Source organism: Thermobia domestica, chromosome 4 (genome assembly GCF_964235325.1).
Source record: "Thermobia domestica chromosome 4, izTheDome1.hap1.1, whole genome shotgun sequence".
Classification (NCBI taxonomy): domain Eukaryota; kingdom Metazoa; phylum Arthropoda; class Insecta; order Zygentoma; family Lepismatidae; genus Thermobia; species Thermobia domestica.
Window position 1 is genome coordinate 207,676,720 of NC_137457.1, and position 20,311 is coordinate 207,697,030.

The 20,311-nt window shown below is 36.7% G+C and overlaps 1 protein-coding gene across 2 annotated transcripts in view; it reads left to right on the forward strand.

Moving 5' to 3' along the window:
- Window positions 1–19,253, forward strand: part of LOC145683431 (uncharacterized) — a 479,291-nt gene extending 460,038 nt beyond the window's left edge. The window contains exon 16 of one of the 2 annotated variants that reach the window (XM_081754766.1): window positions 19,189–19,253. In XM_081754766.1, the coding sequence (XP_081610892.1) occupies window positions 19,189–19,211 (23 nt within the window). In that variant the 3' untranslated portion in view covers window positions 19,212–19,253. The remainder of the gene's footprint in view (window positions 1–19,188) is intronic. The other variant, XM_081754764.1, reaches the window with a different exon arrangement.
- The last annotated feature ends 1,058 nt before the right edge of the window (window positions 19,254–20,311 follow it).

A 20,311-nucleotide genomic window follows, 5' to 3' on the forward strand; every position in this document is an offset into this window, starting at 1 on the left:
GTGGCAAAATGGTGGCCCAATATATTGGCGATCTCTGATTGATTGGTGTCTAGAACACCATTCACCGTTAAGGCTGGGACAAGAAGTAAAGAAGCGGATCCGTTTATGGAGCGAACCCGACGCCACACAGTTGACATAGGTGTGCGACTACTGAGGGACGAAACGTAATTCATCCAGCTTTGGCGCTTCGAAAGCTTGACCAGACGTCGAGCACGAGCACGTAGAATGCGGAACTGCTGAAGATTTTCTTCAGTGGGATGGCGATTGAAAGTGGAAAGAGCGCGCCGACGAGCCTGGATAGCCTCACGGAGTTCCGCAGACCACCATGGAACACGCCGGCGGGAAACGTCGCCACCGCATTCCGGAATGGAACCATGAGCAGCATCAAGAACAGTCTGCTCAAAAGCCTCAGCCACAACAGCTACAGGGAGATCATCACGACAATGAAACTCATTGAGCTCACGGAATTTACGCCAGTCAGCACGCTTCAGATTGAAGCGGCGGAGAGGAAAAGCAGGAGTAACATTGGGAACGGGAGTAACAACGGGAAGTGATCACTGCCAAAAGATCAGGATGCACTCTCCACGTCAATGAGGTCAAGAGACCAGCACTCCACAGGGGAGGTCGATATGTGCCGTGGGCAGTGGAGAAATGAGTAGGACTGCCATCATTAAGGATAAGCAAGCCACTCTCCTCAAGAAATTCGGTGACCTCGCGGCCACGACCGTCAGTACGGACAGATCCCACAGACGGTGATAGGCATTAAGGTCTTCTACATGCAAGACTGGCGGCTCAAGTTGATGGAAGAGCTGAAGCAGATCGGCGGTTGTAAAGGCTGTAAAAATGTGAATTTGCTGAGAATGAACAGAATTGGAGGCACAGACTGCCACGCCGTCAGCAGCGTGGGCAGCGTCTGGCTTATCACATCGATACATAGTATACCCAGAAAGAAGAAAGGACTGGGTAGGCTTAAAATGGGTTTCCTGCAAGCAGAGAAGTACAGGCGAGTGGTCAGTAATCAGTTGGGTCAATTCCTCACGGTGACCACAGAAGCCATTGAGGTTCCACTGAAGAAGCGCCATACTGGAAAGGATTAACGTTTGAGGCGACCTTTCCCACGGGGTCCAATAACAGCCCACTCGGAGTCCATAAGTTTGTCCTCCACCATGTCAGACTTGAGCGAAACTGCAGGAGGCTTACGAACTGGCGTAGATTTTGTTCTTTTGGGAGTGAGAACAGTCTCGTTCAGCCGGCGAATATGTTGGCTAAGTTTCAGTCCGGCGATATAAGGTGATCGGCGATGGGCTGGAGTACGCCGAAGAGCACCACTAACAGAAACACGTGGGGTTCTGGGAAGTTCGCTTGTCGTTGCAACTGGGGTGTTCGTGTCACAACTATTCTCTCGGACCGAGTCTGTCTGGGTGGAAACGTCAGATGTCTGGGTTGCTACAGATTTTCGAGAACTAGCTGCAACAGTAGCGAATGGAACAGAAAGCGAAGAAGGGACGCTTTCTTTCAGACGACGCTTAGCATCAGCAGGAGAGATCTTCTCAACAACCATGAGTTCTCGAATACGCTTCTCGCGCTGAAAGGCTGGACAGTCCCGAGACCAAGCTGAATGCTCACCCTTGCAGTTGACACAGAGGGGTTTGGCCGCTTTGCAGGGTTCCGCACCATGACTACCCTGGCCACAAATCGCACAAAGAGCAGCACTCGCATTACACGAGGTGCTGTTGTGCCCAAGTGGAGGAAGACGTCCACTAGATCTGCCTCTTCCCGACTCCCACCAACCACCCGCGAGTCCGGTAGCGGTATTCGCGGCTGAGAGGGCATGCAATGATATGAGGATGAAGGGTGATAAAATGAATGACTTATGAAGCCGTCCTCTCAGCCCCACCCCCTTCCTGACGATGACGGTCCGCTACATGAAGGGGGTGCCGTAAACTAACTTACCTACGATGAAACCAATGATTCGATACTAATATCAGTTGACTTCGATATTTTTACGGCACTATGTGACCCCCGCCGCTGCAAATGAAAGTTTAAATCGGACCTAAACGACATCGGGTGTGTTACTATTTATTAAGCAACCCCGAAGACTATAGATTTGACATTAATATGCATCGATTTCGGTCATTTCATATGTATCCGGCTTCCACTTCCCTATAGATGTGCTAAGGGGTATTGCTCCAACAGAACTCTTTTCCAGACAGTAAGTAATACGTGTACGATGTTTGGTTAAAATTACATCAGGTGTTCCAGAATTATGCTAGAAAACGTACAATTATACATATACACACGTATATCAAAAAAAGATTATACAACTTTGAAAATTCATATTGATTTATTTATTTACCTTACAGATATGGTTTTGGTGTCATTGACATTTTGTAGCAAAATACATGAAGTTTTTTTCTTAACCTTATACCTAAAGAGGATCAATTTGGCTTTCAGTGGTTAAGCGGAAAACATCCCATCTAGAGCCTGTTTCTTGCAAAACAGGCTACAGTGTTCTATTAGTGTCTTTCAATTCTTGCACCATTTGTAATTTGCATGATTTGAGATGCAACCGTTTTCTCAACATATGACAAACAGTCATGTGTGGGAAGTACGCCGGGTTGATTTGTAGGACTGTTCACAAAGCTTTGTCTCACTTGCTTTACAATGTCTTTAGAAGTATGAGGACAACCTGAAGATTTGTTGTCTCTTACGGAACATCCAGTTTCAATAAAACAACTGATAAATGCAAGGATGTTACTGATAATTCAGGCTTACTGGAAGGACCTTTACAATACTTCTACGAAAATTACGTTACAAACCTTCCCCAGCCTTGGATTTTTGAAACGAAAACACACAGGTAGCACGCTTTGTACCAGTAAATGCAGCCATCTTTGCTCCAACCTACGCCACTGCCTGCTTGTTCAAACTGGATTTATTTTGCTACAAAATGACACCAAAACCATGTTTGTAAGATAAATGAATAAACAGTATGAGTTTTCCTTTTGTAAACCTTTCGAAGTTGTAAAGTCCTTTTGATATATAATAGAGAGAAAGAAAGTGACCAAAGCCACATCAGTTTTATTATAAAAGTATCTCAGTGTCTTAAACTGATATTCTGTTCTGCATTTCTTAATAAAGCCCAATTCAGTTTCTTAAAATGACTCATGCGGATCGTGAATTTCCTGAGAACATGGTTTTGAGGATAGTATTTTTTTTATATATTCTCTGTTTAAACCCCCACATTCTCTTTACGGTTCTGACTATATTTCGTAAGTAATTTCGTTACTAGTTTCGTTTCGTTTCGTAAGAGTATATTTCGTTACTATACTATAAGATTGTAAATCCTATGTTGTAATAAGAATATTGAAAAGTAATCTCCGTATGGCAAATAACTGCAGATAAATACACCACACAACTTATTTATTGCTATTACACGATTTTCTTAATTTGTATTTAACTGTCATATAAAATACTAATGTTCCGTCAACACCCACATCTCAGACATTAAATTTTAAACATAATTAATTACATCCTGTAAGGATTATATGAACATATACGTACAACTGATTTCTTCTAATGTAATATTTTATGTAAATATTCATGTATTAATAAATAAAGCATTAAATACCAAAAGGCTTTACCCAAACAGGAATCGAACTCATGACTTTACGAGTAGAAGTCTCGCAGTTTACCACTGAGCTAACATTAATTCTCGTGCCATAATCTTTCTGAAGAGATATAACGGAATTTTCAAGATAATAGCATTGATATTTGTTGCATATGCTGTTGTTTTATCTCTCCTTTGTCTTTTTCATTCTGTTATGTATACGAGAACCATATTCATTGGCTTGCTTAATCATGTAAATGGAAATGACAAAACTAGCCTGTGAAAAAAGATATATACATAATTTCGAAATCATTAAATACTTCAATGTAAGTTACTTTTTGTATATTTTATAACATTTCAGCATGTCTTATTACATTTAAAAGTAGAATAACAAATCTGCACAATTTTTCTCGTTTACGAAGATTCGAACCTGGTATTTCTGGTTCCGTTTTTCTAAAGATACTCGAAGTCAAACTTAGAAAATTTTTAACTCGATTTTTTCCATAACTAATGCGATCATTTGTTTTGGAATAAGTTATTCCACGTATGTTTGTAAAGGGAAGTGCAAGTTTAATAAATCCATATTATGAAAGTAATAATTTATGAATGATTATAGGTAGATGCGAAATTACATCAGATGTGTATTTGTGGTGAAACCACACAAGACGATATATCACGTGGCTCCCTTCCTATTTAAAATTTTGGACCTGAATCATATTTGATGGACTTCAAAATAACCACCGTGATGACATTATCAATTAACAAATGCTGTTCTGCTTCCGTTACTAAGATGTGGTGTTACTCTCTCTACCCGTTGCAAACTTAAAAGACATCTTTGTCGCACAATGTATACCGTAAATGCATTCAAAACTCGAGATCAAAAAATATACAATTTAATATATTTGAATTGAACTAATTGTTCCTATCGATTACTTGGGTCTGATAAGCAGTGGCGTTTTTACCACTAGGAAGCGTCGAAACGCTCGTAAAGGTACTTAAATTGAAAATTGAAAAAATTTATTCTTTCAGTGCATGTAATGTTTTATTGGTTTCATTTATGTTCGCTGTTAACAATTTGCGTGCATGTCAGGTAAACTATTAACATTGTTCCTTGGTAAAGAACACAAGGATGAAATTGTTACGGATTCTCGAAAATGAGATGGCCAGTAAAAGCTGATTCTTCTAAGTTTCTGGGTGCATATTGGAACTCAAACCATCAGCCATTAGTTTCAACTTCACAAGACAGAGATGAAAATGTTTTTAATGCAAGGTCGTTACACTGTTCAAAGAATTTGAGAAGTTGGAAGAAAGCATTTAAAGCAGTGTTTTACTGCCTTATATTGAAAAGATACAATTCTTTAAGAATGTTTATTCAGTTCATATAGACTGAGTCATTGTTGTAGAATTCTATGATTCTTTCATCAATCTAGTTAAGACCACTAAATACGATTTTAGTTTATTTAAAGTATAAACAATTGCAATATCTCATATCAAATATTACAAAACTTATAATCAAAGTTAAAGGAAAAAGGAAGCCCTTCTTTGACGACAACGAAGAAGAAATGACAGAAGAACGCCGATCAAGCATGATTGGGCAAGAAAACGTTTCAGAAAAAATATATATTGACATCATTCAAAAGTCGGAGTCAGAATCCGTCTTATTCTATGAAGTTTATAAAGATCATCCTTAAAACTTTACACCATCTATAAATATTCTTGAGCAAGACATAGTTGCAGTATATAAGGCTTCAGACACAACTCTCTTAACATACTATCATATACCTTAGAAGAATTCATTGTTCATGGATGTGTTCACTTCCAAATTGATCTAAAATCCCTGAATATTAATTAGACTTGCAGTGCAGGAACTCTCACTATGGGAAGAAGAAACTAGAAAAGCGTGAGCGCTGCGTAGATTCAAAGTATTGTGGAATATTGTGTGTGTTGACCCACTTGTGCTTTGATACATAAGCAGAAGTGTTCTTTCTGATGATGAAGCGGTACATTTCGTTAGTATGCAAATAAGTACCTTAGCGTATCGTTCTAATCTTTCAACATCTGATATGGTGACTTTGAGAATATTGGAGGGTCGACTTCTTGCACTGCAGAAGACCACAAGTTTCAGGTGTGACATTGGTCTTTATCAATCCGATGTCGGATCATTGTGTATCATTTCTTCCGTTTCAGTAGCACTGATTATTAATAACACGTAACATAGCTTTAGATGGTGTCATGATTTCTAAGACACTCTCTGTTCCTAATTGCGTTACCTCAGACAAATTCAGAGATATCGTGTAAACCTGCGAGTGTTAGAGCAGTATACAAATATACCACTTCAATAACTACTTGAATTTAAATATACTGAAATGAAATGAAATCTTTGAGTTTTACGTCCCACGGTTATGCCGGTTAGACTAAAGGAGACGGTGATGATGAGAGATGAGTGAAATGGTGGAATGAAGAAAGTGGGAGGAAACGGGAGAACCCCGAGAAAACCCACGAGCACGGTGTTTGTCCACCACATTTAAATATACTGAATCCACTACATTAAATATTCCAGTACGAAATAAGTTGTTTCTTTAGTACATAGAACGAGTATGAAACATTCAATATTATAATTTATTTTTGATAAATTACCTATGTACGATTCTTAAATTTGGTCGAAGCGTGAGATCTTTAATATCATACTCAGGGGATTAAAAGCAAATTGTTGATTTAATGGTATATAAGTTTTCAGTTCTCTACCACTCTTCTAGTTTTAAATTAACTGTAAATTAAAACTCGTTATAGTACATGAATGTGATGCGACCACAATTTCGCAACTTGGACTTGCCCACAGTTTAGCAATTTCCTGTGGATATTCTAGTACCAACACCCGATGTTTCAAAAACAATATACGTATTTCGAATGCATATATTTATCAAACTTTAAGACATACGAATATGAAATTTTACACACATATTTACGAACCTCTCAAGTTCAAATTAGAATTCAAAGTTCAAATTACAGATGTTGAATATGTCCTCCATCAGCGACACGAACAATATCACATCGATTGCTACCTAATGTTTCCCTCGGGTGCTGGCTTCCGAAGAATCCCTAAGAAAACAGCTGATAACAATTCTGGTCCAGGCTCATGTTCTGTTCAGGCGCAGATTGATGATGGTGAAATACAACAAGTGATTTGACATGAGCAACGTTGGTGCTTTTGAGACTCAGGTTGGATTATACTTACTTTTGCGTATGCATACGTATACATATACGTGACTGGCAAGCCGACTGCTCGCAGGGATTCATACACACATGAATGAAGACGATAGTATTTCCTTAGATGAATTCTTATTTATTAAATAGGCATATATGTGGATACGGAGTAGAATGAGAAATATTAACAACACACAAAATTTTCACTTTACAAAACTAAACGCTCAAACAGAAAAAGTTGCACTGACGCAATTGAATAAACGAAATAATGAAAAATAGGACACTTAATATTGCATAATAGACGTAGATATGCACACACTATATAAAATCACTAGAAATATAGCCCTTCTATTCGATATCACTTGCACTATATACTTATTATTCGCACAGATATGAGACTTTCACTGCGTAATTAGGACAAGGGGGATGGGGAGATACAGGAAACACTAATCCATGATGAGATTTCTTGACTCCGAAGAAATGCTGTACTCCAAAAGATGGTTGTTCACTTTTTCGTTTAACACCAAAATAAGTAGGGGTGGTATCGAGACGAGACGAGACGAGACTTTGTACAGTCTCGGTCTCGTCTCGGTTGAAAAATAGCTGTCTCGGTCTCGATCTCGTCTCGAGTCAAAAATCGCCGTCTCGGTCTCGGTATCGTCTCGGTCAACAAATGCTTGTCTCGATCTCGGTCTCAGTCTCGAGGGCCAAATCTCGGTCTCGTCTCGGTCTCGTCTCGAAATTCTCGAAATAAATAGGTGAAATTAAAATTGTAAAAGTATTATTATCGTACAGTCTGTCGTTTCCGCTTATTTTTGGCCTTCATTCTTGACTTAGAATTATAGTATGGTGTACTTCTTTAGAGTTAATTTGCTAGCGCTAATGCTTTCCATGCGTGTGTTCCAGGTTCAATTATCAATGAGTATATCATGGCTGGGATAAAACCCTAATAGTAACCCATATTTCACTTTCAGCAGAAGACTTTCTCATATATGGCCTCAGTGCTGCCCATACAATTAAACTCTATTAACCCTTAGAATCCCGGAAAATAATACTGACGAACTGTCAAACATAGTCTTGGGGTCCATTGGACCCCACCGTGAGTCCTAGGGTTAAATTAACTTCAGTACTATATAGTAGTTTATTTCCTTCCTTTGCTCCGGTGCTTGGGGTCCCTGGTTCGATCCTAGCTCTCGCCGTGTGGACTTTGTGGTGGACAGACACCGTGCTCGTGGGTTTTCTCGGGGTTCTCCCGTTTCCTCCCACTTTCTTCATTCCATCATTTCATTCATTTCTCATAATCACCGTCTCCTTTAGCCTAACCGGCCTAACCGTGGGACGTAAAATTCAAAGATTTTATTTCATTTTTTCCTTCCTTTGAATCAGAATTGTTCAATACATCCTAACGGATAACACAACACATAGCAGCACGAATGTATTTATCTTACCGAAATTGAAATTTTACAGTTTCTCATTTATTAACCAATACATTCTGCTTTGACTGTCATTTTAAAAACAGAATATAACGTTCATTATCTTAACAAATATGTTAAATTATTACTACAATATATTTTGTTTAAAATTGATCAAATGCTTTATTACCGTTTCACATCTACGTGTTTAATTGCCACCTTATAACACGAACTTCCTGAACTTTGTGGTGGGAGCTACGGCACTCATCTTTGCTATGTGTGGTCTGGGGTTGGATCACGAAACAAATTAGATTCAAAGTCAGATGTTTCGCACAGTTCGCGTTTAAATTTAAGTACATTCTGTTTCCTATACAAGTTGTAATGCATAACATAAGCATATATCCACTGCCGTAACATAGATTAAGCTTATTCCTGAACACTTAACGGTGCATGTGATCTTTACTCGAGAAAACCAATCGTGCGTTCATTACGTTGAAATTTTATATTGATTGAAAATTACTTGCGAAACATAAACATACATATTATATAAGTATATAAGTAATTCGAGCTATCTATATCTATTTTCTCTCTCCTGCCAAAACAAGTGATTGTTAACTTTCTAGTTTTTCTTTGTATTAATTTTCGTAGTTTTGCAGCAACATGGAGTATTAAATAGTCAAAAATATATTTTTTTTTTCGCTGTACGACTTTCGTTAAATTTTGGATCGAATTTTAGCCTACCTTACCTAGTAAATTTATACAGTATATATATCTATATCTATATTTATATATCTATATATATCTATATATATCTATCTATCTACATATATATATATATATATATATATATATATATATATATATATATATATATATATATATATATATATCTGAACATTAGTGGTAGACTATGCTAAGTCACTTTTTGGTCAAATTAAGTTAGAATACTTTTTTAATAGACTATGTTCTTTCTAGTGGTGTAATGATGTAAGTCTAAAAGCATCCTACTTCTTTGTAACTACTCAGTATAGTTTGAAAAACAGTACTATAGATCTTAGTTAAGAAACCGGTTTTTCGCTTCTCCTGTAAAGTTACGAAATTATGACTTGGTTTAGTTTAACTCTGAGGTTTCGATATAAAATCATCACCATCATCATAATCAACCATTATCAATCCATTGCTGGATGAAGTCTTCCCAAGTTTTCTCTACAACTATCTATCTTGGGTAATTATTTTCCAGGTTACTTCCCAGTGGTTCCTGATTTTGTCAGTATTTCTGGTATGAAGACAGTTCCTAGGCTGTTTTTGTCACGTGGTATCCAATATAGAACTGTTTTCGTCCATCGATCAGAATTTATTCTTGCAATATACCCAGCCCATTTTCTAGCCCATGTTAAAATGATTTCATTAGTACCAGTCATTAGTTGCCAAATAATTCATTTCTATATTTTCAAATAGTTCATATCCTCTACTTTTGGAGCGCAGACACGCTACTTTTTGATCTTCGGATCTGGAAACACTGACTCAATTATTTAAATCAACACAATGTAAGGACCCCCCATTCGCTCTAGTGGCTAGCATGCTTGATTTTGGTTCGCATGGTCCTGAGTTCCATTCCCGGTGGCGATAAAGTTCAACGACCGAAGTTTTCGTATTCTACTATGATGAGTAACTCCCCGTCTTCTTTAGCCGCCCTAGCATAACCGTGAGACATTAAACTAAAACAAAACAAATCAAAAATCAACACAATGTATATTACTAACTGTAAGTCCTTGAATAATTGCATATAGCTATATGGTATGGATCGAGTTTGAGGTGGTCGGTGGTCAAACTATAACAAATGAAATGCAGTGAGGGTGTAATTAAAATTTTAATAAAGTGCTGTTTTAATCTTTAAAAAAAATACACCAGGCCTAAGGCTTAGAGAGAACAATTAGTGTTACTGAAAAGTTATCAGTTACATTTAATTTCAGTTACATTTAATTTGCTTTTACATGTATTGCTGGAACGGAAACTTTGACATTAATATTATAACTAGCCCAGAGACTATGAAAAACATCGTGTTTTGAAAACATACTTGCACCATAAAACAAATTACGAGTGATTTTAAAATATTTTGCAGTTTAACTACGTTATTTGCACTATATTTATAATAATATTTAGCAATTTATTTAAGTTCACAACACTGCTTAAAATAATGTAACTCCGACTTATTGTAATTAAAACTACCGAACACTAATGTTATAATGTCTCTGCCATTTGAGTTATTAGATATCTCCAAAATGTTGATGTTACTGATATGTATTGTCCTTTGTTACACTGAATAATATATGTGCTTTTGTGGTTTTATTTAATATCTAAATTAGAAAGATGTAGAGCTCTTTCGTAGCTAAACGGTTATCCTTTGGCGTGAGATACCCAAGTTCGATTCCCGGCGGGAGCTCTTGTAGTTCCACTTTAATCAGTAGGTTCAGTCTCATATAGCCTCGCTGCTGAAAGGGACGTTAAACTCAATTAACTGAACGGAAATATGTAATACCATACGTAGTGCAATTTGAGAAATTATAACTTTATGTTGCGTTGGAAACTCTGCTTGTTTATCTAGTAATATTGCAGAGTATCTGGAAGAATTTCCCCTTTCATATTTCACACAGCATGTTAAAAAAATTCAGCATTTTTCGCATGGGACCAGTATTTGGAAGCCAAGACCTGTGAGAGTATCACTATCTCAACAACCGCGAAGACTATGTATTTGACACTAATATCGGTCATTTTGTATTATTTTTACATGTCTCGGTACCTCCTCCCCCGCAGGTGAACCCCGGCACGCGTGCACTAGTAGCTGAATTTGAAAGTCATCACTAATGGAAGTGTCACCATTGATCTCAGCAACAGCGAAAACTTTGAATTTGACACTAATATCGGTCATTTTCTACTACTTTTACATGTCCCGGTAAACGGTGCCCCTGAGACCCCTGGTTCAAAATTAAAAAAAAAAATGCTTCTTCTTGGTCTGAGGCCTGGGCCATGATACCCGTCACCCAATTTGTTAACTCTTGGACGCTCGTCTGATCCCCAGGCCGCACACAGGCAGTCAGACAGACAGGGACACAGACAAACAAAAAACGTAACTCTTCCTTTTACATATATTAGATAAGATATACAGGCGAGGATCCAAGGGGAGGGTTAAAGGGTTATAGCTCCCCTTGACGCTCTGCTATACACTGTATAAAATGGGCTTCAATCCTACTTCTTTACACTGGATAAAATGTCAAACTATGGTTTAGCCTCTCCCTCGATCATATCCTGGATCCGCTGGTATATATATATATATTGAGAGAGTGAGAGACAGAGAAGGCTATATACATCAGTAGTGGATTTTGTTTTGGGAGAGGCTTGCGAACGAGTAAGAAACATTTGTGTTGTACGCGCAATGCGAAAAATTGATCACAAATTTATTTCGGGAGGAGCTAGAGTCCGATAGCCACTCCCTAAATACGCCACTGAACATTAGTCAACCGTTCCCATATTATCTAACACAGCAACGAAACAAATTTTGAGTAAAGGGCAAAATAATAGCTATGTATATCAATATTCGAGACGAGACCGAGACTTTCGAGACTGGCCTAAGTCTCGTCTCGGTCTCGTTTCGATTTATAGAGCTACGTCTCGGTCTCGGTCTCGTCTCGGTATATAAAAGGCCGTCTCGGTCTCGGTCTCGTCTCGATATATAAAGGGCCGTCTCGGTCTCGGTCTCGTCTCGATAATTCGAGACGATACTGAGACGAGTCTCGGTCTCGGTACCATCCCTAAAAATAAGACTTGTATCACGTACTTAATTACTGGTCGTACTCATCTTATGTTAGTATATAGGTAAAACGTTTTTGAAAACTTTTCCGTTCCTTCTTACTCTGACTGCTTAGGCTGACTCCTCGCTTCTACCAACGCTTGGGAACCTCCCGTTCACTATACTTAGGGTTGGTAGTGCGTTATACAAAATAATAAACAAGTGTCAAAATTTTCTGCATTCTTACACAACACAAATATGACGACGGTATAATTGATAGCACTGGCAACACATATTTCGGTCCTGTGGGAATAAAACTTGAAAGTGATAGTCAAACAAGTGTTGCAGTCTGAACTGGCAGATTCCTTCCATGACTATTAGATTTTTTTACACTACTATTATACATAAAACAGTTCAGTGGAAAGGATCGAACGTTGGTAATTGTGTAAATGATCATTTCACCTACGACTCCTACAAGCCATGAGCACTGTTCTCACGGTAGGAAAGATGATGCAATATGAGTGCATGAGAACACAACAGACGACGAGAATTCGTTCACAGACAATATCAACTTCCTGTCCAAAAATATTCCCAACCTTAATAAATGTCGTTATGAAGAAAGTATATTAAAACAGTCATTGTGACGAAAACCATAAGTTGGTAACTATTTTTAGGGAGAGAAAAAAAATGAGTTTGCTACTACAAAGCACTTTGTCCAGACGATAAGCGTTGTTTTGAAAAACAACAAGTCCTTTGTTCTATCGTGAGAAATGATAAAAACAACTGAGGAACACCTGCAGAAAGAGTTGAGTTTCTCACCAGCAAGAAAAATAGCTTTTCTTTTCTATGAGTAAAATAACGATTTCGTTGCATAAATAAAAGTTAAAAAAGAAATACACTGTTCGTCCAAAAACATAATTTTGTGGCCAGGCTGACGGTCACACGATACTCAAATTCCTCCCATACTCGGGTAAGCATGTCCTGCGTCACTGCTGTTATGGCAGTACGGATCCGGTTCTTCAACTCTTCCAGGTTCTGTTGGAGTGCTGGTACGTAAACGTTGTCTTTAACGAAACTCCACAGAAAGAAGTCACATGGTGTCATATCAGGTAACCGTGGAGGCCAGCTGAGACATGCTAAATCGCCAGCTCCTTGACGATCAATCAAACGTTTCGGTAGTGTTTCATTCAGATATTCACGCACTTTGCGACTCCAGTGAGGGGGTGTCCCGTCTTGTTGAAAAATAAAGTTGTCTTCGTGCAGCCTCGGAAACAATCAGCTTTGTAACATAGCGAGATACTGCTGACTGTTAACCGTGTTTTCATTAAAGAAGAATGGGCCGTAAACAGATGATCGGGATATCGCACAAAACACATTGATTTTGGGCAAATTTCGTACATTTTCAGTGACTGCATGTGGGTTCCGTAGGCCCCAAATTCGGACATTTTGTTTATTTACCTTACCACTAACACGGAAAGTCGCTTCATCACTGAACACGATGCATTGTGCAAGAGTGTTATCATTGTCAATAGCAACCAGAGCCTCGTTACGAAATGCCAGACGTTCGCATTTGTCATCAGGACGCAGAGCTTGTAACAGCTGTAACTTGTACGGCTTCATAACCAACCGACATATCTAAACACGCTAAACTGTTGTTGTCGGCACTTGTTACTCCCGACTGGCACGACGAGTTGATTTTGAAGGACTACGTTGGAAAGCAGTTTGAATTCGTGCAACATTTTCTTCAGGAACACGAGGGCGGCCAGGACTCTTTCCTTTACATACACATCCTGTATCTACAAACTGTCGATACCATCTGCGAATGTTCGACCCATTCGAAGGATCAATTTGGCACCTCAACCTGAAACGTCTTTCCACTGTAATCACCTAATTGCACTTCGCAAACTCGATAACACAAGATAATTTCGGCTGCAGAGTAGCCACTTTAAACATATGGCAGTTACCAAGCAAAACAGAAGACAACTGACATCTAGCGGCTATTAATATAAACTAGACTATGTATTCGTTTCTCCAATAGCGGAGCCGAGGCGCAGCGATCGATAGTTTCGGCAAAATAATTCTTCGTAATACGTATATTCCTTTTGAAACAGGGTGTATATTCCTATTTGATTCAAGAGTTGTAAATAAATTCTTGAAAGTTAACTGTTTGGTTATATCATGTAACGTTTACGTCCAATGTATTCTTTTCAAGTTTTGGCTTTATTGGTGACAAATTAAAGACCGTGAATTGTTTTGAATTACCCGCAAGTAGTAAAATTTCCTTATAAAATATTATTTTTGAACAAATTTGATTTTATTGCTGTACTGCAACTGAATTCACATATTTTGTATTTTCCTGAAAAATAATAAGTATTTAACTGGTAAGTTGACTGCTTTCCAAGTATATGAGTAAAGATTACTTTCCCCAAAACATATGTATTTAGGTACAAGTATGTAACATTATACTTACTTTTAGAGTATCTGTATAGATTCTGATAAGGTGTGAAGAGCATTTTATGAATTTGACATAATTTTCACGACGCACAATGGGGCGAAAGCACTGCATTCCTGAAAAAAAGTAGGAATGCAAAATATGAAGCAGAAAATTGTAAGGTAATCAATTACTTCGGTGTGTGCAGTGGCTACAATAATGTATTCAATATGTAGAATAAAGAATAGGACATAAAATAAATTTACAAGCAAACAGAAAAAGAAAAAGTTATTATGTAACACACACCAAGGTGCACTATATGAACATGTCTTCAAAAGTATAAAAGAAAGTCCGTGGACTGAAATTCTTATGTTATTTCGACATTATTTTATCAAAAATATATAGTTTTACAGCACGAAAGGGAATATTCCTTATATTCGCGCCTAAGTTATATTACAAATCATATGGTTATCATAAACACGCGCGTGGGTAATATGCTTTGATTTGGCAACTTACAATTTGGATTACATTCTTGCGCGTGAACGGAAAAATTGTAATTATACAGTTCACAACTGAAGAAGAATAAAATCGTAGAAAATGTCTTGCTTCTCAAAATTATTTCAAAATTGTGGAGGATTCGTTATGACAATAATGATACAAGGAAGCTTCAATACATAAAATTTATCTCATCACAAGTTCTCTATATGAAGATATTATAATAGACTATATATTAAAAATATTATGATTTATACGCATCAGTAACCTGTTTAGGTTGTTTCATTTCTCGCATCGTGAAATACGTGGGCTCATTCGGGGCTGTGTGATTGGAACGTTCTGAGCAGGAGCGAGCGAAGACTCATTACAGTTGATTCCAATCTCACTACTGTGCACCTGTGCACTAACTAACTAAAACTAACTCTATGGCCTATGGAACCCGGAGGTTCAGTGCCGCGTTCACAAAAGCTCTCCACTGACTTCTATCCTTAGCTAATTGCATCCAGTTTCTACTTTGTATTCCTATCTCTGCGAGATCCATCTTAATATTATCCTCCCATCTGCGCCTAGGTCTTCCTAATGGTCGTTTTCCTATGGGTCTACCAGTCAAGACTTTGAAAGCGTTTCTACTTTCTTCCATTCTAGCTACATGACCTGCCCACCTAAGCCTCCTAGACTTGACGATCCTAACAATGTTGGGTAAACCGTATAAACTATGTAGTTCCTCGTTATGAAGCTTTCGCCATTCCCCATTCTCGTTCCTCTTGGGTCCGAATATTCTTCTCAGGATCCTGTTCTCAAATACTTTCAGTCTATGTTCTTCCCTCAGAGTAAGCGACCATGTTTCGCAACCATACAGAACAACAGGCATGATTATCGTTTTATATATTTTAAGCTTCAAATTCCTCGACAGAATTCGCGACGACAAGAGATTTTGAACCGAATAGTAACACGAATTCCCTGCTTTTAGTCGACATTTAATTTCTTCGTGAATATGATTTTCGTCTGTTAATATTGATCCTAAATATTTGAAAGTATCCACTTTATCAAAAGTATTATTTAATATTTTAACGCCTCCACAATTTGCCGTATTACGGTCCCGACGCACTTCCATGTATTTAGTTTTCTCTGCATTTACTTCTAAACCCATGTCCCTGCAAGCGTTTAATAATATCTCTGCATTTATTTCTACTGTTCTCCTATCATCCCCTATTAAATTTACATCATCAGCATATGCCATAACCTGGTGAATGCCGTTCAACTCTAGGCCCTGGTTGCTATCTTTGATTTTCCTTATGGCGTATTCCAGCACAAAGTTAAATAATAATGGCGACAACGCATCTCCTTGTTTCAGGCCATTTTCGACGTGGAAGCTCGTGGACAAAAATTTTCCTACCCGGACTTTACTTTGGGATTCACTTAAACATATCTTAATTAATCTAATTAGCTTTCTCGGTATTCCAAGCTCTGTAAGAACGTTGTATAATGTTTCTCTCCTAACCGAGTCGTAAGCCTTTCTAAAATCAATAAATAGTTGATGTACCGGGGTATTGTATTCCCACTTCTTTTCGAGTGTTTGGCGAATGGTAAATATTTGGTCGATAGTTGATCGATTTCGTCTAAATCCGCACTGATAATCTCCAATAATTTCATGAATGTGCACCTGTGCACGCATTACAAAAAAAAAAAAAACACTCATCAACACAATTTTTAATATGGTGCACGTTATAGTCCGTAGATTGTTTAGCAAATATTTGCGTTTTAAAATGTCGCCATCATTAACCAAATGTGAGTTTATTTCTGCGGGTGAATGCAAGGGAAGTACGACTAGATGTTGGGAACAAGATAGGACCTAGGTGCGAAGCCCCCAACGAGGTCTGGGAGTAAAATTCACAGAATCGACTTATATTCAATCTTGTTAGTTCGTGCATGTGGACCACACATCTAATAACTAACACTTGCTCTCACATTCACCCCAGCTGAATTCAAAAGCAGCACTATGTGCGGAATACGTTTTTTTTTATCTAAAACATTTTCGTGTGCTATATTTTCTAAAAGTGCAAATATATGCAGGATTTTTCTTTTCATACAATAAGAACAATGTTTCCGCTACGACATATTAAATAATCACAGACACGATATGCCATGTTTTCTACTAAAATGCCATTCTATCGTTTGTTCAGTTTATGTGCTTTCAGTACCACAGTATTTTCCCAAAATGATATTATGTAGTGCTAATTCACGTCACCTCAACAGTCTAAATTTACAAAACGATACATATAAGTATGTGGGTCGTGTCAACATATTTGCCAGCTGCTGAATATCTTTACGTGCTGGAGATAATCACATTCAAATTGGACTTCCTATCTTCTGACACGAATCAGTGCCTCTCCGCCTTCGGTGGATAATTAAGTTTAGGCGTGCCATGAGGTCATTGTTAGCTGCTACCACTTCTTTTCTGCACCATATCTTATGTGTAATAAGGTTTCATTATAACAAATTATTTCGCGTCAATCTTTTATTCACTTTTCGCGTTTTTGCCAAGAATTGCAGGTTTGGCCCCACTGTGTGACGTGGCAATTCAATAAACAGATTTTATTGGCACATTCGCTTTTTACTTAGTTCGAGATAACATTTCAGATATAAGTGTCTGATTTTATCATCACTATGTACCGACTTGAAGAACTTTTTGTATTATATTCTTATAGTTTTCATATAAATTTACAATTTAATTTTTCAATATATGAGACTCATATTTTGTTACAACGTGCAGTTTAATTAAAAATATATTCAAATATTCAAATATGTTGACTTATTAGTTGCTATTATTATTATTTCCTTTTTTTAACTTTTATTGTGCTAATATTCACCAAACTCACTTCTATTCAAACCTATGATTTTCAACTAGTGCATCTGATCTAATGCTGATTTCAATGAATGGTTTAGTTCGTATATTTTTACCTGTTGCAGATTGTTGGTTTTAGGTGATCCTGGGAGATAATATATATTATTTGCTTAAAGTTCATGGAATAATTTTGTAGTATTTGAAAATATTTGATACACATTTTCCATTTTTTTCTAAAGGTTGAAACGTCATACTGTCTGTGACTTTTCTAGAGTAGATATATTTTTACATTTGATCAATTTACAAGTTTCGGTTAATAAACAAAACAAAATTTATTTCTGAGCTGCAACTTTTGAGTTGATTCTTTGAATGACCGATCTTAGCCATTGTCCATCTATTAAGGTATTCGAAAATATTGAACGAAGTTGTAAATCGCTACTAAATGAAGCACTTGTTATTGCAATTATATCTGTGTATATAATGTAATGTATTTATTTCTCAAACTTTTAGAGTAATGACTAAACTGTAAGCTAATATGTGTAGATGTATCAGTAAAACGCTTTTAAATAAGTATGTAAATTATACATTAATTTGTGGTGGGTAAAAATAAATTGTACAATTTATTTATGAATATTAAGTTATCATTACAGTGGTACGTTACGAATAGAGCAATTGATGTATTATGGAATAGATAGTATCCTTACATTTAAACAATTGCAATTATCTCAAAAGCACATATCTCTATGTTCAAATGATGTCGTTTTCACTTTTTGGACATTTTCTCGAAATTATAAAACTAGTACATGACGAAAATTGATAAGTAATAATTGTAGTATGCAATTTGAGAATCATATACAACAATGCTTTGTACACTATATGATTCATATTTAGTGACAAGACGAAGAAACCAGTTCTGCATTCTTTTAAGTCAACGATAGACAACCATTGAAATGCTGCATCACTAATACAACAATTGATCAAGCCTACGTTTAAGAAAATGTTAATATATACTTATTGAACTTTATTATTTATTTTTAAAATGCTAATCTAACAACATAACATATATACTGTACACGTTATTCATCTTTTTAGAACTATAAATTAAAATCCATAATTTAATAACAAAATTTTACTACCTACCTTAGAACTAGTAGAAAAATAGCACTATAGAAATCTTCACCGACAACATGTAGCTATTAATACCAAGTAATTGTATATTTTAGTACTAAATATTTTAAAATTATACCTTTCAATACTTACATTTTTCCTCCTACACTTATATTAATATTCTTTCATTTTGGAAAAAAAAAATATGTGTTAATTTTTTATGGACCTAGGTAGTATTGGAAATTAAATGTTTAAGTTGTTTACAAATTTCCTAATTTATTTATTATTGATATTTTCCAGAGGAAGCTGGAACCAAGTTATAATTTTGATTTGTTCAGAAAAGGATGACCATAAAATCTGTACCATTCATTATTAGTATTGTATAATACACTTTCAGTAAATATTGCTTTCAATATGAACTAGATTTTTAATACTCTATATATCAAGCTATGCATCCTAGGAAACCGATGCAGTTGCGAGTGTCGTTTTTGCAGCAATAATAAGTACAGTTTACCTTTTCTATTGACAGAGACATGACAATTAATTTCTGGATGCTGTTGAAAACAGCGCTCATAGATGCTCCATATCATGTCATGGAGTTATACATTGCTTTGCTCTGTTGCGAGGGATCCAACGCGAAGTGAATTTGCTGTGAACATAGAGCACATAAGTTTTCTAAGAGTTCTTGTGTTTCTGCATACATTTTCATTCCACGAGTTGTTTCATAATGAATTCCATTCATTGATCATATGATTAATTAAGCATAAAACATATAACTATGGAACATCAATTAAAATATTCCCTCTGTATGTGATTTACAATATTTCGTGCCGAGCTCCCTCGTAGTTATGTGCTTAGCGTACGTGTCTTTGGCGTTGAAAATCCAGGGTATATTCTCAGCTCACGCAGTTTCAATCCCATGTTAATATTTTGATATTTATATACTCAAATATTTTAATATTTACTTCTAGCATTAAGTAATATCGCAATAAAACCGTTTATGTTTGGAGTAGGATGATGCTGGTTCACACTTTATTAGGTGTCATATAGCTAGAATGATCACTTTCTGCTTTGTTAAGAGGTCAAACAACACCTTTTCACTTTGACAAATTAATAAGTACAAAATAATTTGATGAGGGAGAGTAGTTCCAAAAATTTATAGAAAAAAAACTTATATTATCATTTTGGTTCAATGAAGAATTAATGTAGGAAGATGTTCGGTGATTAGAGTAAATAACTACTGCTTTACGTTTGATACTAACGGAAGTGTTGGACTTTCCAGATAATGAAAGGGGAACCTCTGACAATATAATGGTAAGTTATAGAAGTAACTGGACGCTTGTGCATCTGTACATGTATGCAGTGGCGGCTCGTGAGTATATGATATGGTAGTGCCAAAACGTACACAATAAATCCGTAAAAA